Source organism: Brienomyrus brachyistius, chromosome 13, assembly GCF_023856365.1.
Source record: "Brienomyrus brachyistius isolate T26 chromosome 13, BBRACH_0.4, whole genome shotgun sequence".
Lineage (NCBI taxonomy): Eukaryota > Metazoa > Chordata > Actinopteri > Osteoglossiformes > Mormyridae > Brienomyrus > Brienomyrus brachyistius.
This window is the reverse complement of record NC_064545.1, coordinates 5151484-5166941: the sequence shown is the minus strand read 5'-3', so window position 1 is coordinate 5166941 and position 15458 is coordinate 5151484. Positions and strand designations below refer to the sequence as shown.

General features: G+C 47.8%; 1 protein-coding gene across 1 annotated transcript in view; it reads left to right on the top strand.

The window, feature by feature from the left end:
* The window catches only part of LOC125705919 (potassium/sodium hyperpolarization-activated cyclic nucleotide-gated channel 3-like), a 43237-nt gene extending 28238 nt beyond the window's left edge, over nt 1-14999 (top strand). The window contains exons 5-8 of the mRNA XM_048972269.1: nt 5758-5904; nt 6641-6881; nt 11741-11905; nt 13421-14999. Of these exons, the coding sequence (XP_048828226.1) occupies nt 5758-5904; nt 6641-6881; nt 11741-11905; nt 13421-14937 (2070 nt within the window). The 3' untranslated portion in view covers nt 14938-14999. The remainder of the gene's footprint in view (nt 1-5757; nt 5905-6640; nt 6882-11740; nt 11906-13420) is intronic.
* Nucleotides 15000-15458: the final 459 nt, after the last annotated feature.

The following is a 15458-nucleotide window of genomic DNA, read 5'->3' as shown; positions in this document are numbered from 1 at the left end:
CCAGTCAATAAGTCAAATGCACTAATTCTTCTGCATTTATTGTGGCCTTAGGCCACCTGGAATCCCGAAATTAAGTATGACCTTGTCAAGTACAGCCAAAAATGGATAGAAATATTAACTTCTGGTGGTTAATACTACCACCTTTCTCTCTGTCAGATTTTTTTTTTATCCGAAAGCACTCTCTCTCGCTTCCCTGGGGCAGAGGGCTCTCGGTCGCACCGTATTAGAATACAGTTTGTCACCATTATTGGCTAGGCAAGAAATCACTTGAATCTCTACAACAGGCACTCCAGAGAGGAGCTGGCGATCACACACTGGCTTACGTTTGCCCAGTGGATTCGCAGGCCTAGTATCCGTTCATCTCTTTATCCGTAGGTATATTGCTGTTCGCCATGTTTAACACCCTGAAAATTGAATCCGTCGATGTGCAGATTGTTCTTAAATGATGTGGCAGAAGGAAAAAAAAAACAACTTTCAACTTTGCTCTGGTAAAAGTGAACGGGAACCAGGCTTCAGCTATTGCTGTGAAGGAGATGATGTTCTCGCCCTCTGACCTCAACAGGAGACACTTATTAATGGACTGGATGGACACACAAACACAATGGAGGGTTGCCATGACTTCATCTCCTATGTCAGGACTGAGGGTGGGGGGGGGGAGGGATGCAAGATGAATGTATTCTGGGGGAAAGAGACCTGCTCACAATGGGTGGAGAAGGAGGAGAGTGCTAGACTGACAATGACTGAAGGCTGTTTGCAGTTCAGATGTGGGACCTCTCTCACTGGATAGGAGTGCAGTGTTGGGTTGAATATTGCAGGAAAGTGCTCAGATTGCCATGAGTATAAATAAATAAACAAATAGACGCACACACACATAAACTCACACACACTCAGCCAGCTTCTTCTACGATGGAGTTACGTTCCTATAAACGTAAGGCGAAAATATCGTAAGGTGAAAATGCATTTTGATACTGTACACCTAACCTAACAAACATCATAGCCTGGCCTAGCCTACCTTAAACATGCTAGGAATAATTACCTTAGCCTACAGTTATCATTAACACAAAGCCTGAATATGTCATGTAAATTATTGAATAATTTACTGAAAGTGAACTTTTACTCATCATAAAGTCCAGATATTGTAACTAAATATATATATATATATATATATATATATATATATATCATCTGCATAATACTATATGTGAATATATTTTAGCAGTTCTAGGCAAGCATTTCGTACCTGCACGTCCTGTGAGTGTGTTTATGATCCCAGTACAGAATGAATGTCTGATACATACAGACATCAGCCACAAAACTCTGAAGCACTGGTATAACATTCCTGAGAAGCTCAGAAGGAAATGCTGTCCATTGTAACGGAGGACAAACCAGCAAATGACACCAATAAAATACTGTCAACATGAACTCCTCTCATAAGCAAAAAACTAGAGAGACGGTAAGCCGGATCAATGGTGCAAAATAAATACATTCTTCAGATTTAGCACATAGTACATTTTGTTTGTATCAGGTAAACTCAAAAAAATATTTATTTCAAAACCTGAAACATGAATCATCCTTCCATTCATCTTCCAACAGCTTTTCCATACAGGAGAACCTTGAATAACATTAATCATTAAAAAAGCCAAGACTAAGATTAACAGCACGATATGTGGGAATCCTAATGAACATGGAAGACAGTACAGATCGCTGACTGGCCATGTGGATCTAAGCGGATTTAGACTCTAGGTGTCAGAGGAGTGGCGAGGCTGCTTTGCTAAACCCCGGACTTTTTGAAGACCCCTTTGATCAAAACATTGGCTCCGGACATTACTGCCAGATAGCTCCAGTAGCCGGGAAAACACCGGTGGCTCTGGGAAAGTATTTTGGTTGATTATGAGATGTCCAAATGATCCCTCAGATCAGTGCAGGAAGAATGTTTAAGTAGACTTCTTGATAAGAGATTCAAAGGCTTAGCCTAAGGCCCGTCACAGAAGCCCAGGGGGTGAATATAGATTTTTTTTTGTTCTTCTTGTTCTTTGTTTAACTCTTTGGTTTAACAAATTCATGGTTTTTTCTTGTATTGCAATGCATCTTTATAGATTAGCAGTAGCGCATGCAGGCAGTGTAATTTATGAAAGTAAGGGCTTGCTTTCTTCTGACTTGCATGGGGCTATACTGTAAATTCTTTTTCCTGCATCTGGACCTCAAGCTCTTCATTTAGTGGCACACGGTGTATTGCCGCACCGCACTGTACCCCCCCCCCCCCCACCACCGCCTCACTGTAGTACACCAGTATCACCGCTGAGGTGATAAGGAGAGGCATGAGACTCAGCAGGGAGGGGGGAGAATGTTGGGGGAGGGGAGGGCAGTTACGCCAGGGTGAACGACACACTGCAGTGAGGGCCCCCGGTCTAGGGGGCTAGTGATGTATGATGGCGAGAGCCTGGTCATCCAGTCCCCAGAGCATTCGGGGTTAAGGCTCTCGCTCATGGTCCAACAGTGACGTCACTCTGCCAGATATTGGATTTAAACCAAGGAGCCACACAGCAAAATTCACATCACCACATTTGAACCTCAGGCTTTCAGGTTGCAGGCTCAGCAACCTACAAGCTCCACTGCTCTGCTGCTATGTATATCGGTGTGCATGTCTGGCACCTGTATGCTTACCATTCAGTAATTTCAGCATGTGAGGGGTAGAGTTCATATGTGCAGTTTTTCGTCTTCATGTCCGTTCATCTATTTTCCATAACCACCTGTCCTATGATAGGTGGCGAGGGGTCCAGAGCCTATCACAAAGCAAGGGAACGACCCAGGATGCGATGCCAACCAATCACAGGGCAGACACACACCTTTGGGCAATTTGGTAATGTCAATTCACTGTAGCATATTTTTGGAATGTGGGGGCGAAACCTCACAACAAAACCCTGCACACGTGGAACCATGGCAGAGACTTAAACCCTGGTCCCAGAGGTGTGAGACAACAGTGCTAACCACTGCACCACTCTATGTAATTATGTGCGTATTTTTTTTGCCTGAGGGGGAGCATGGTTGTTGGAGGTCAAACATGCAACTACTGTACCTGATACCTTCTTCCTTTCCCTGTCACCTTTTGGGGGGGTCCACCCGGTCCTCTCCCCTAACCCCCTTTTATGGAAGGAGGTCACTTTTTCTGTGAGGGAGTCAGAGGGACTGGGGTGCTCCTTACAGAACTAGCGGTTGTGTTTAATCATCTTACTTTACTTTGCATCTTACTCCTGCCTCTGAGGAAGGACATTGGAGTAGATGTAATGTTCATGATGCTTTTCATTAGGACCTCTTTGGGAGATGCAGGAGATGGGACATCACTAGCGGTATTAAAAGTCACAGCGGCCCCTGGAGTAATAAGACCAGTGACCTGGAGAGATTTGTCGATTTACAGTGGCAGCATCAGATGGGTAGCGCTATAAAACATACAGCGGCTGACATTTATGGTTGGGCCTGCAACTGCGGCATTTCTTGTTGGGGATTCCAAGTGCCCTGAACATCATGCCGCATGCGATTTAACAGCCAGAGCACAGTTTGCTCATCGGTAAAAGTGAAACATTTTCACTGGCTGGTAGATTGCGTCTCTAGTCCTCTCTTCCACATGCCACTCGTCCTTTTTGTGATGCTGCTGGCAGTCTGCCAGGGTAAAAGCAAAAAAATCAAGGTGAAGCCGGCTAGCCCACCAGAAGTGGGTCACCCACTGGATTGACCTGGCAGAGGTATTTACTCAGGATGTTTCTTTATTTTTCTGCGGTCTGCGTGTCCTCCATGGAATTACACTCCATGTCGGAATCATTAGTTACAAGCACCGCTGCCCAAGATCACCACATTCTGCCTTTTCTTTCACTCTTTATTTAACCTGCAGGCTTGATTTGAAATGTGGAAGATACATATGGGTCCTGACCACCATAATCTCAAGATCGCATCACACTTTTTCATCTTTGGAATCCCCCTCGTACATTTCGCACTCAGTGACCCTCGTTAACGTTTCTGCAACATTCCTGGTTGTCGCCGATTAGTGGAAGCCCTTCTTTGCTAGCCGAGTCACCGCTCGTCACTCCTGCGTGATGTTCTCCTTGTCTCCTATGAAGTGTGTCCTGCTAATGAGCACCTCGTCTCCATACCGGTGGTGTCTCCTCTACAGCCCCAAGGGGATGTGCTTCTCTCCTGTTTGCCTTTTCCTCAGACAGAGTGCAGCATGCATTAAACCCCAAGCACTTCATTTATCTGAAGACTCCGCATAACACTGTGGGCTCAGGACAGGCCATATCTAATGACACTTCTACTATCATGTGTATTTCCTAAACAGAGTTTGTAAACAGGTGAGTTGTCTGCATGATATGACTCTGTCTGGCTTATATGGCATTTCCTCCCCACCGTGTTTACTGTTTTGCATCCCGCGGTAACACGCCTCAACGTGTCGGACTGTGGAGGAGTATGCGTGATGCTCATTTAGCTCAGCTAGACCACAGGTTTTTTTTTCGAATGAAATGCTAATTTTTAGGAGTGTGCCGAGAAACTGTTTTGAATTGAAAACCCAATCCAAGTCTCTACATTGTGGCTAAAACGATTCAGTCACCCAATCCAACTCAATCCAGCTGTCACAAGCCGGTACACACATTGCGTCACTATTACTGAATATTACTCTGACATTTTTTCATGTTTAGATCTTATGATCTGTGACAGGTTGGCACCCCATCCTGGGTTGTTCCCCGCCCTGCACTTGTAGCTTCCAGGAGAGGCTCCGGACCCCCGCGACCCTGCATAGGACAAACGGGAACAGAAAATGGGTGGATAACAAACTTACAATCAACTTCAGTTACAATAGAGCCTAAGATGGTTTGTGAAAAAAAAATACAAGTAGGTCACTGTGGTACAATTCAATACATTGAAATAAAACATCCAGTTATAGCTGAATTGAATCATATTAAATTGTTGCATCTTTTTGTATCTAGATACATATTGCATTCTCTGAGAAGGAGACATACATACCCATACGAAGCCCTTCAAAATGTACTCCACTGGTGAACAAATGAATAATTAAATTTACAAGAAAGTATCTTGGGAGTTTACAGGTGAAATTTCAGTAAAAAAAAATAACAGGTGAAAGCTATAGCATTTGAGGTAAGAGAAAAACAAAAGTTTTAACATTCTAAGAGATGTTTGAGCTTATAAAGCACTTTGAACATGAACCCGATTAATGCTTTGGTTAGGTGGTTAGGTTAAGAGCAGGCTGCCCCCACCATGTCTGTTATATTGTGCGATTTTGCATAATGCAAGGTTTATACAGGAATGGATCTGTTGCTGTGTGTCATTGCAGATATACCTTTGTTTCTGTGATTCACTGTAGTTTTCATCCCTGTATGATCCCGAAATGTAAAGACCCTGGACAGCATTTTTTGTCTGAGGTTGCAGATGGAACCTGGAATGAATATGAAGCCTTATATGTAACTATAGGTCTAATATCTTAGGTCCATGAGGGGCTGTGTGGTTGTACCTTTTGGCAAGATACTCATCTCAGTCGGTTCAATGTCATTGTAGTCGTTTGATTCTGGGAGACATCAGGTTGCTGCTTCTCGCTTTGCGTGTTTCTCAGCAGTAAAACGTTCACAGAGTAAAAAAAATAAAGGGTAAAAATATGTATAGTGCAGCCCGAGGTTCCTGTGATGATGCTCCTGCTCTCCCCCAACCTTCTAACATCACTCGGGTTCGTCTGTTCTCCTGTCTGTCCTCCAGTACAAACAAGTGGAGCAGTACATGTCCTTCCACAAGCTCCCAGCGGATATGCGACAGAGGATCCATGATTACTACGAACACCGCTACCAAGGCAAGATGTTCGACGAGGAAAGCATCCTTGGAGAGCTCAACGAACCCCTCAGAGAGGTGATCATAAACCAATCATCACTTATGTACACTGCCAGTCAAAAGGTTTCGCACACAATGAGATTTTCTACATTGGCATGTTACTCACTTAACATTCACTAAAAATACACTCAATATTCTTTGCTAACAAATGAATTTACAGTATGTTCACCATTTGAGTACCTTTATCAGGAAGAGAATGTCATGTCTTTGATTGATCAGAGTAACCTCCTCAGATACAACAGCAGAGAAAATGCGAGGCATTCTTTCTACAAGGAGCATTAAATTCTACTGTACTATGTTTCATTGGATGAAACCGGAAACTAGTACATTTAAAGTTAAAGGACAGCCTAGAATTTGAATATGTCATCGCCACACAACCAGTTAACAGGAGTTCAGACATGCACTGTTACATACAGACACGGAACTAATGTATTTTGAAAAGAAGAGATGGACAGAATTTCATAATTTGAAATCTTGAATTCCAGCTCATTAACTGGGTTCTTTCCATGTTAGAAAGCAAACTTGTTTTATTTGACTTTTATGGTTGTTCACTGAACTTTCCAATGCTTAACAAGAATAAATAATCTGCAGTTTATGAAAAATGGAAAACCAGTAAAAACCTGTGGTGTGCAAAAACTGAGTGTATTTCTAGCCTCAGTGTTTGTCCCTTGAAGCTGTAAGTGGGTACATATACTCCAGGGACACCCCATCATAGGCGGTCACCATTTTTTAAAATATAATTTTCCGTGTGCAGGAGATCATCAACTTTAATTGCCGGAAGCTGGTAGCCTCCATGCCGCTGTTCGCCAACGCGGATCCCAACTTCGTGACCTCCATGCTGACCAAGCTGCGCTTCGAGGTCTTCCAGCCTGGCGACTACATCATCCGCGAAGGCACCATCGGCAAGAAGATGTACTTCATCCAGCACGGGGTGGTGAGCGTGCTCACCAAGGGCAACAAGGAGACCAAGCTCTCGGACGGCTCCTACTTTGGCGGTAAGGGTGCCAGCATAAATAATAATAAGCGGTAATTTAAACCCGCACGCTTTGGTAGTGCTAACCTTGGCTGACCAGCAGGCACCGGAAATGCGGTTTTAGTGCAAAATGGACAGCGTGCCGTTTAAAATACCACTCAAGCAATTAAACACCACAGCAATGTATTTAAGAGGTGCCTGCCCGAGTTTAATTACATGGCTCCTTTGTGACACGATTGGAGCACCTGCTTTCAAGAAGCACCCACAGGCCAGAATGGGGGAAAGCAAACTATCTTGCACACTGAGTCGCCGAAATTAATCAATGCTACTCAACAGAACAGGACAGTGCTACAATTTTTTTTTGTGTCTCTTGCCCGTGGGACAAGATTGGATGCTGGATGTGATTTAGGTCTCTTAGCAGATTGTGTCACTGGGCTCGGAAAGCAAGAATCCCATTCACAAAATGTGATTCCTCATGCCCAACATAATAGCTTACTGTAATAATTGTGGATTTATGTTTTAAGCATCCAAGGCATTTACATTTGTATTTATTTGTTTAGCAGATGCTGTTGTACAAAGAGATGTATGTAAAGAAAAGGCTCTGGTTTCATGTTGCTAAGTTACCATTGCTGGTCTTACTGCAATGCTGAAGGGAATCTCTTCAGAAGGACACGGGGAATTTCACTTTAGAAGCCTTCACGTCGCTTTCTGTAACTGTCAGACTCCGCCAGTACTGGGTCTGTGGTATTTTCCGGGAAGACTTGGCGGTTTGTGAAGTGAACGTCACGCCGAATCAAATGTTTGCTGGCCATATGGAGAAGCTGCACCCACCCAGCAAAGAAATGTCGAGGGTGTCATTTAAAAGGAATTTTAAAGGAAAGTGTGGCCGATTAGGTGGTTAATTCGCCTCATGAGAGCGTCTTCGCGCTCCGCTGCTCAGCCTGCCGGCGAGGGGCTCTGCATCTCTGCTGCCGGAAAGCAGGGCATGTGGGCGGCCTGAGTCCCGGCCCAGCTCAGAGCCGCAAGTGCAGTAAGGCCCAGAAAGCTGTCAACATGTGCTGCGAGAGGGGGGTAATCCCCCTGGCGCTCAGTATGATCCCGTTTTGGCCATGGCTCATATGCTGCTCGCTGCTCGTATAGGTAAAGTATGACAGGGAAGAAGGCGACCCAAGGGCAGCCTCTTTCAAAAACAACTGCACCAGGCACTACCAGCCCAAATCCTATAATATCCATTTATTCCACATGTTTGAGTCTCTTGGAGCCTCAGCTCCTCATTAGGCTGATCTCGTTCCATTATTAAATGTCTATTTGCTCCCCAGCGTCCCCCCAATCCATTTGACTTCTGTGCAGCTCTCAGCCTGCTCTCCCCCTCTGATACAGGGTTTGCCCTTTTCAGACACTCCCTGGCAACGCCAGCGATTTCTTCACTTACCGCAGATCACCTGGCACTGTGACGGCAGAGTGCAGTGACCTGCCGGACCTGTAGGTGGCGCCTGGGGTCCAGCCAGCAGGGCTGCCAGTTAGAAGTGACAGATACTGAACCCCAGACTGAAAACATAGTTTCAACTCCACTGAGCATCACCTATTTTTTTAAACACATACACAGCAGTATATTTACTGAGGAAATGTGAGTTGATCCATGTTTTTTTTTTTTTTAACTCCGTATCTCATAAAACACTTGCCATCTTTTATGCTGCATTCGTCTCACCTTTTTTTGTTGCACCCAGAGCACAGTGTAGCAGGGTGGGGGGTCATAAAGCCCAGAATTCTATGTTCAGTCACGCCCCACGCGGCTGGTGAAGCACCTGAAGTTGAACATGCGCTCGTTTGCTTCATGAGTGACGCTAGCAAAACGCCAGTGGGCATCAGACGTGTGAGACGACCATGTGGGCGCAGATTGTGACGTCAGTTTGTGATTTCGTGCAGGATTCCTTTAGATGAGTCATTACAGACCTACAAATCTGACCTTTTATGCATCATTTTAATGCAGATTAGCTACCGGCAGAAGAAATATGAGGATTCGGACAGAGGTCATTGTGAGATTTTAATGCATTTTGCCCTGGTTTCAGACGTACATGTGACGCCCATTTAATAGAAGATGCTTTAATAGACAAAATTCTACTACAAGGGAAATTAATACACTGTGAGTGAAGCAACAACTGACGATAAACTGTCAGAAAGCAGTAAAGACCTTGAGGCACCAGGGAATTTTATGACATCCAGTATCTAGCTGTCAATGGTCAGAGTCCCTCTTCCAGCTTAAGCTCTGATTATGCTGCTACCAACATTACATTATACTTACCTGATCGTTTTATCCAAAGCAACCTACAGTGCAGGTGAGTGTTACAGTTTATGTGTGCAACCTGGGATTGGAACCCATGATCTTTGAGTTGGTAGCTGTGTTCATCTCACGTCAGTCTTTCTCCTTCTCTCACCTCCCAGTTCCCAGCATTGAGCCAAAGATATAAAGGCATAAGCAGTGATGACAGGCTGCGATTAGGCTGCGGACATGTATCCACTGAGCTTGGATTAAGGGAAACACATCCTCACAAAGGCTGTTCTTAAAATGAACATTTGAGTCTCATTTCATTGTGATATCAGTATAATTTCAGTACGTCAGGTACAAAATCTGGTCAGCCGCGCCGCCTGAGTACCTGGGATTTAATATGGATGCGGGTGGTGATGTTTCACCTTTAGTTTGTGTCACATAGCGCCCCCTAAAGGGCTCACGTGTCCTAAATTCCCAGCTAACCCGCAGACAGGGATTTGTTGAAGCCGGTAAGAGCATCTGAGCACCTCTCCCCCCTACCTCGGACTGACCGCTTGAGTGGCTTGGGCCCTCCCTGCACTAGAATAGTGTAGTCTGTAAGGAAATGGAGGGGGGGGGGGTGCACCGGTGGATCCAGATAAAGGGGAAGACAAAATAAGATGGCTCTGCATAGACCTCTGTTCCAAGAGATGCAGGAGCTCCTCACGTCACCTCACACATGCCTGTGAAGCCCCATTCCTGGGCTGCATTTCCCCTCATTCCCCGTCTCACACTCTCCATAGTGTAGCACCAGCATCTGGCTAGTGAGGCTTTAAGCGGCAAATGTTTTTAGGAAAGCCCCAAATCTTTTTTTATCCACGCTTTGTTCGTTATACGTATAATGTGGTTTTGTTGTCATGAAAAACCAAATGCAGAGCCGCCATGGACACGGAACTAATGTATTTTGAAAGGAAGAGACGCACAGAATTTCATAATTTGAAATCTTGAATTCCAGCTCATTGACTGGCTTCTGGGCTGAGCTTAGAATCTCCCCTTCTGTCGGTATGCCGACAGTCACTGGGCCGCATGTGCCTTCCTCCATGGCTGCATTGTAGCGGGGGCTTCTGGGGAAATGCAAGGGAGAAAAAAAATCAGAATGGTCCTCACGTCGCATTCAAATCCCACTCTTTTTAAAGCTACTTAGCGATGCAGCAGGTGTAGCGACGGACTAAATCCAGGTATTTTCGGGACGCTGTTAAATCGCTAAATGCCATTTTTAGGATGTCACACATGTAATGTCATTCTGTAAACAAACGCTCTGAATCTGATGGCGTAACACAGGAAGAGCCGGCCCGCCTGCCATGCGGCTGAATGCAGACCAGCGTGTTCAAGGGCTTTGGGAAACTGAATAACAGACTGTAAGGATTTAAAAAAATGATTAATGAAGAGAATGTTTCATATCATTCAGCAAACAAAAGGCAGGCAGGGAAGATTCATCACTGTAAAATTCAGCATTCTGTAGGGTCTGTCAGGCTCCACAGCCTGTCCTTTCTTACAACCTCAGCCTGATCCCCACTCTCGTTTCTCTCAGCAGACAGCCTTATTCAGAAAAGACCTGCAATGTACCGTTTCTGTCCTCTTTCACGGTTACTTTTCCTCACCTAAAATGTACTGCGCACAGCAGCTGCGCTAATTTGGGGATCAGTAGCAGCAAGTGCACATCCAAGGCCTTCATACAGCACGTCACCAAGAGCATGACATCCTAGTTTTCAATGCCTGGATGGGCACTGTCTATCTGTCGGCCTGTCTGTGTGTCGGTCTATCTGTCTGAACGAATGTTCATTCATATACACATCCATCCATCCATTTTCCAAACCGCTTGTCCTACTGGGTCGCGGGGGGTCCGGAGCCTATCCCGGAAGCAATGGGCACGAGGCAGGGAACAACCTAGGATGAGGGGCCAGCCCATCGCAGGGCACACACCATTCACTCACACATGCACCTCTATGGGCAATTTAGCAACTCCGATTAGCCTCAGCATGTCTTTGGACTGTGGGGGGAAACCGGAGTACCCGGAGGAAACCACACGACGACATGGGGAGAACATGCAAACTCCACACACATGTGACCCAGGCGGAGACTCGAACCCGGGTCCCAGAAGTGAGGGAACAGTGCTAACCATTGCACCACCATGCTGCCCCTTCATATACGCATTATGTACATATTCATTCATTCATTCATTCATTTATTTATTCATTCCCCCAAAGCTTCCGTATAAAAGCCTTACAAGGCAATTCCTCTAACAAGGGTCAGCTGGGTCTCATGAACTGCGTTACTTCATAGCCCCTGGATGGAGATCAGTTATCATGGTAACGGAGAAGCTCAGCTAGCCCCATGCTGTTTTCTTTGCCGTCCTGAGGGCTGAAGCTGCAATATCAACTGAAAGATATCAAATATTGTTCAGAGAAAGCTGCATGTGGTTGTACCTGGTATTTTATTAACATTAGATTTCAGTCTGTTAGGGAAACATCAAGTGCCTGGAACATCAATATATTGAGATCAGCTGTTAGGGTGTAACACTTATGCTGGTTAAGAGCTGATGCGAGTGGCGGTGATGTCATGTTCCCCCGCAGAGATCTGCCTGCTGACCCGGGGCAGGAGGACGGCCAGCGTGCGGGCGGACACCTATTGCCGGCTCTACTCGCTCTCCGTTGACAACTTCAACGAAGTTCTGGAGGAGTACCCCATGATGCGGCGTGCCTTCGAGACCGTGGCGTTGGACCGCCTCGACCGCATTGGTGAGTCTGGCTGCTAGGCTGGCCAGTCCGGCGGCTCGCACGGGAAACCCGCTTCTGCCACAGAGATTGCATCTCTCCTTCGATTGCGTAAACAAAGGGCATCTTCAGGAGGAATCAGAGCACGTCCTGGGGGTACTAATCATACTGGGAGGTACGTCCGTCTGACAGTGAGTGGAAATATGTAAATGCGTTATTGGGAGGCGCGTGCTAATAGGGACCGGAAGAGGTAGGTAATGCATCTGCGCATCAATCGGCGGAGCAACTGCTCACCGGAGCTGGCTGTCAGGCGAGAGATTCCAGGCCAGATGTGTGGCTCCGCCCACAGGAAGCTCCAAACATCTGTCACCCCCTGAGGGTACCAGTGGAGGCCCATTTTGGGCCTGGAGGGAGGGAGAGAGAGTCTTCTCATGTCTCATTCTCTGTGAAAGAGGACAGCGCCTTTCATGCAGGCATGAGCATTAGTGTGAGGCTGGGGGATTGCGAGGGTCCTGCTAAGGAAGAGACGGCCTCTGTAGGGCCGACCGGCAGCACAGCGATTAAAGTCTGCCACTTTCAAATGGAACATTGCAAGGCTTTCCTGCTCTCAGTGAGGCTGTGCACTGCCTAAATAAATATCCAGCAGTATAAAAGGATAATTGCACTCTGTCAGCTAAATATGTCAATTTTACAGCCGAACGTATTATTATACACTACAGAGCTTAACCCTCCCTGCCAGTTCTGTCGTGTTCCAGCTTTCAGTGACTCCGCAGCTGTGGGTACACTTACGTATCCTGTATAATCTCACATAGCTCCCCAGTCCGCCCCCAAGCATGCCTAAAACAAAACCCTAACACGCATGGGTGGGGAGGGTCCATTTCCAGTCCGAACTCGAGTCTGTCCCTGTTGTCCCCTGAGGTGCTGCCTGTGTCCCACTTCACCGTCCCCCCCTCTGTTCCCAGGGAGCAAGTCACAAAAAACCAATAGTTCCACCCCTCCAAACTCTCCTGTCCTGCTTTATCATTCCTCTTGAACCGCGTTAGTAGTTAATGCTGGTTTCAGTGCCGCGTGGCACTGATCGGCAGTGGTGAATTAACCCAGGGCCTCGCTGTGGGTCCTCAGCACATGGATATGTTCTGCTTAATTGGCCATAATCATCTGTTTGCAGCCCTGCCCACTGTACATTGTGTGCTGGTGATTGCTTGGCTTATGGCCTTAGAAGTGGGGGAGCCTAGTGATTTAACTGAAGGCCGGTTCATACTTTTCCGAATGGAGACATGCACATGCTGTACAATTATAATACAATTGATATAAACACTGTTCTCTGCAGTTGAACTTATGCGGTTTTAGACCAAAGGTGTCTGGTTTATCAGATACTGTACCAGACAAAGCAGTCAATCAGTAGACCATTCCTGTCCTCTTGTCCGACTGGTATTTGGGGTTTTATTGTTCCACCACTGAGAATTAATCAATCGGAAGGGATGTTTGCTGTGGATTTTAAGGCTGAGGCTCGATTATATGTCGATGTTGTCTTTTTAGGGAAGAAAAACTCCATCTTGCAACACAAAGTGCAGCATGACCTCAGCTCAGGAGTTCTGAACTACCAGGAGAACGAGATCATTCAGCAGATCGTGCAGCACGACCGGGACATGGCCCACACTGCCCACCTGCTGCAGGCTGCCCCGCCCCCCGTCCCGCCCTCACCCACCCCCGTCATATGGGCGCCGCTCATCCAGGCGCCCCTTCAGGCAGCAGCCGCCACCACCTCCGTCGCCATAGCTCTGACGCACCACCCCCACTTGCCCGGTGCTCTCCTCCGCAACCCTTTGCTGGGCTCGCTCAAGGACCCCCCTGGCCGCCTCAAGAAGTTCCACTTCCCGGTGTCAGCAGCCTCCCCAGGAGACTCCCCCTGTGACACCCCCTCCAAGCCACACCCCGGTGTGGACAGCCCTCTGCTGGCCGCCTTCCGGGCCCATCACATGACCTCCACACCGGTGCGAGCCGGTCCCAGCCAGCAGGCCCCCAGCAGCAGTCCGCACCCGTGCCCCAGTGGCCTGGCCTCGTTCCACTTCGGCTCCCTCCCTACCTCCGACTCCCTGTCCTCCAGTAGCTTGCAGCTGCACACACAGCCACGGCAAAAGCTGAAGGCCTCCTGTAGCACGCCACCCACTGTGAGCCTCCCCCACAAGGGGGAAGCGGGGGGGACTCCAGGGGCCACCGCCGCGGCCCTCACACCCCACATCAGCCCCCTGGCCTCCAGCTCCGCCAGCCCCAGCATGTGCCAGACGCAGGCCCCCGCCTCTACACCCACACAGGCAGGATCCCAGCAGCACCTCACAGGTAGGACTTCTAGCAGCCTGAATCTGTTCCACACCCCTTCCTCCGACTCTCTGTCATCCTGCCGGAGTCAGCACACGCTGCCCCCTGGGGGGTCGCCACTGTCACTGGTGCAGGAGAGCCTGGCTGGCCTGCAGTCCGGCTGCCTTCCCCAACTTCACCAGGAGCGATCGGCGCTAGCCTCCCTAGCCCAGTATGGCTCCGGCAATGCCTCCCCCTGCTACACCCCGCTGGCCCCCAGCCCCACAGTCCAAAGCCCTGTGACCGGAAGGACGTTTCACTACAGCGACCCCTCAAGTGCCACTGGGTCCCATAGCTCTCTTCTCCTGCCACAAATCTCCTGCCCACCACCGCTGTCCAGTTTGCCCCGAGCCGGCACGGAACCGGAGTCGGAGTCGCTGCTGAGCTTCTTCTCCCCAGAAGCAAAAATGGTATCGACCTCACACCCTTCCCTGCCCCAGGAGGTGGGCCGGGCCGCGAACCGCTCCCCCAGGCTGCCCTCCCAGGAGTCAGACCCTTGCTTTACTCCCTTTTCCTCCCCAGTGCTGTCCAGCAGGCCCTGCAGCTCCATCTCGGGGAACGTGCCGCTCGTCAGACAGACGTCCCCCGGACCTATACCTCAGACTCATTCCCCAGGGACATCCCCCGCCCTGCCGCCACGACGGGGACACACATCCGAACTCGAGCCCATCCGCTCCAAACTGCCCTCCAATTTGTGAGGTTGGATCACACCCTCCTGTGGACCCTAGACTAGAAAAATAATCTCTGAGCGATGTTTATTCCTCCCTTCCATACTCTGCACTGTGTTTTGAGTTTCCTAAAATAACTGTGAATTCAAAGATTAACTGGGTGACTTAGTACTTAGATTACTTTTTTTTTCTTTTTGCTTTGCCATTTCCTGTTTTTTTTTTTACCCTGAAATATATATGTCGCCTGATATTTAAAATGTTCTAGGAGGGTGTGAGATACTATACATTCAGACAAGGGCCATGATTTCGTTTGTTTTTACCTATGCCAAATGAACTGACAGGGGCTGTGCCAGGTGGCTAACCACGGCAACGGGACAGTATTCCGTGCAGGAGCCTATGCACTTTGTCCTACGGCAGTAAGAAGAACTGTTTTTTGGTTACAGAGGTACGACCTTTATGAGCTTATGTGCTTCACCATGTCACACAGGATCACATGCTACGACAGTTGTGATTCTCCGGTGATTTGCGGTTCACTTATTTGCTATTTGCTC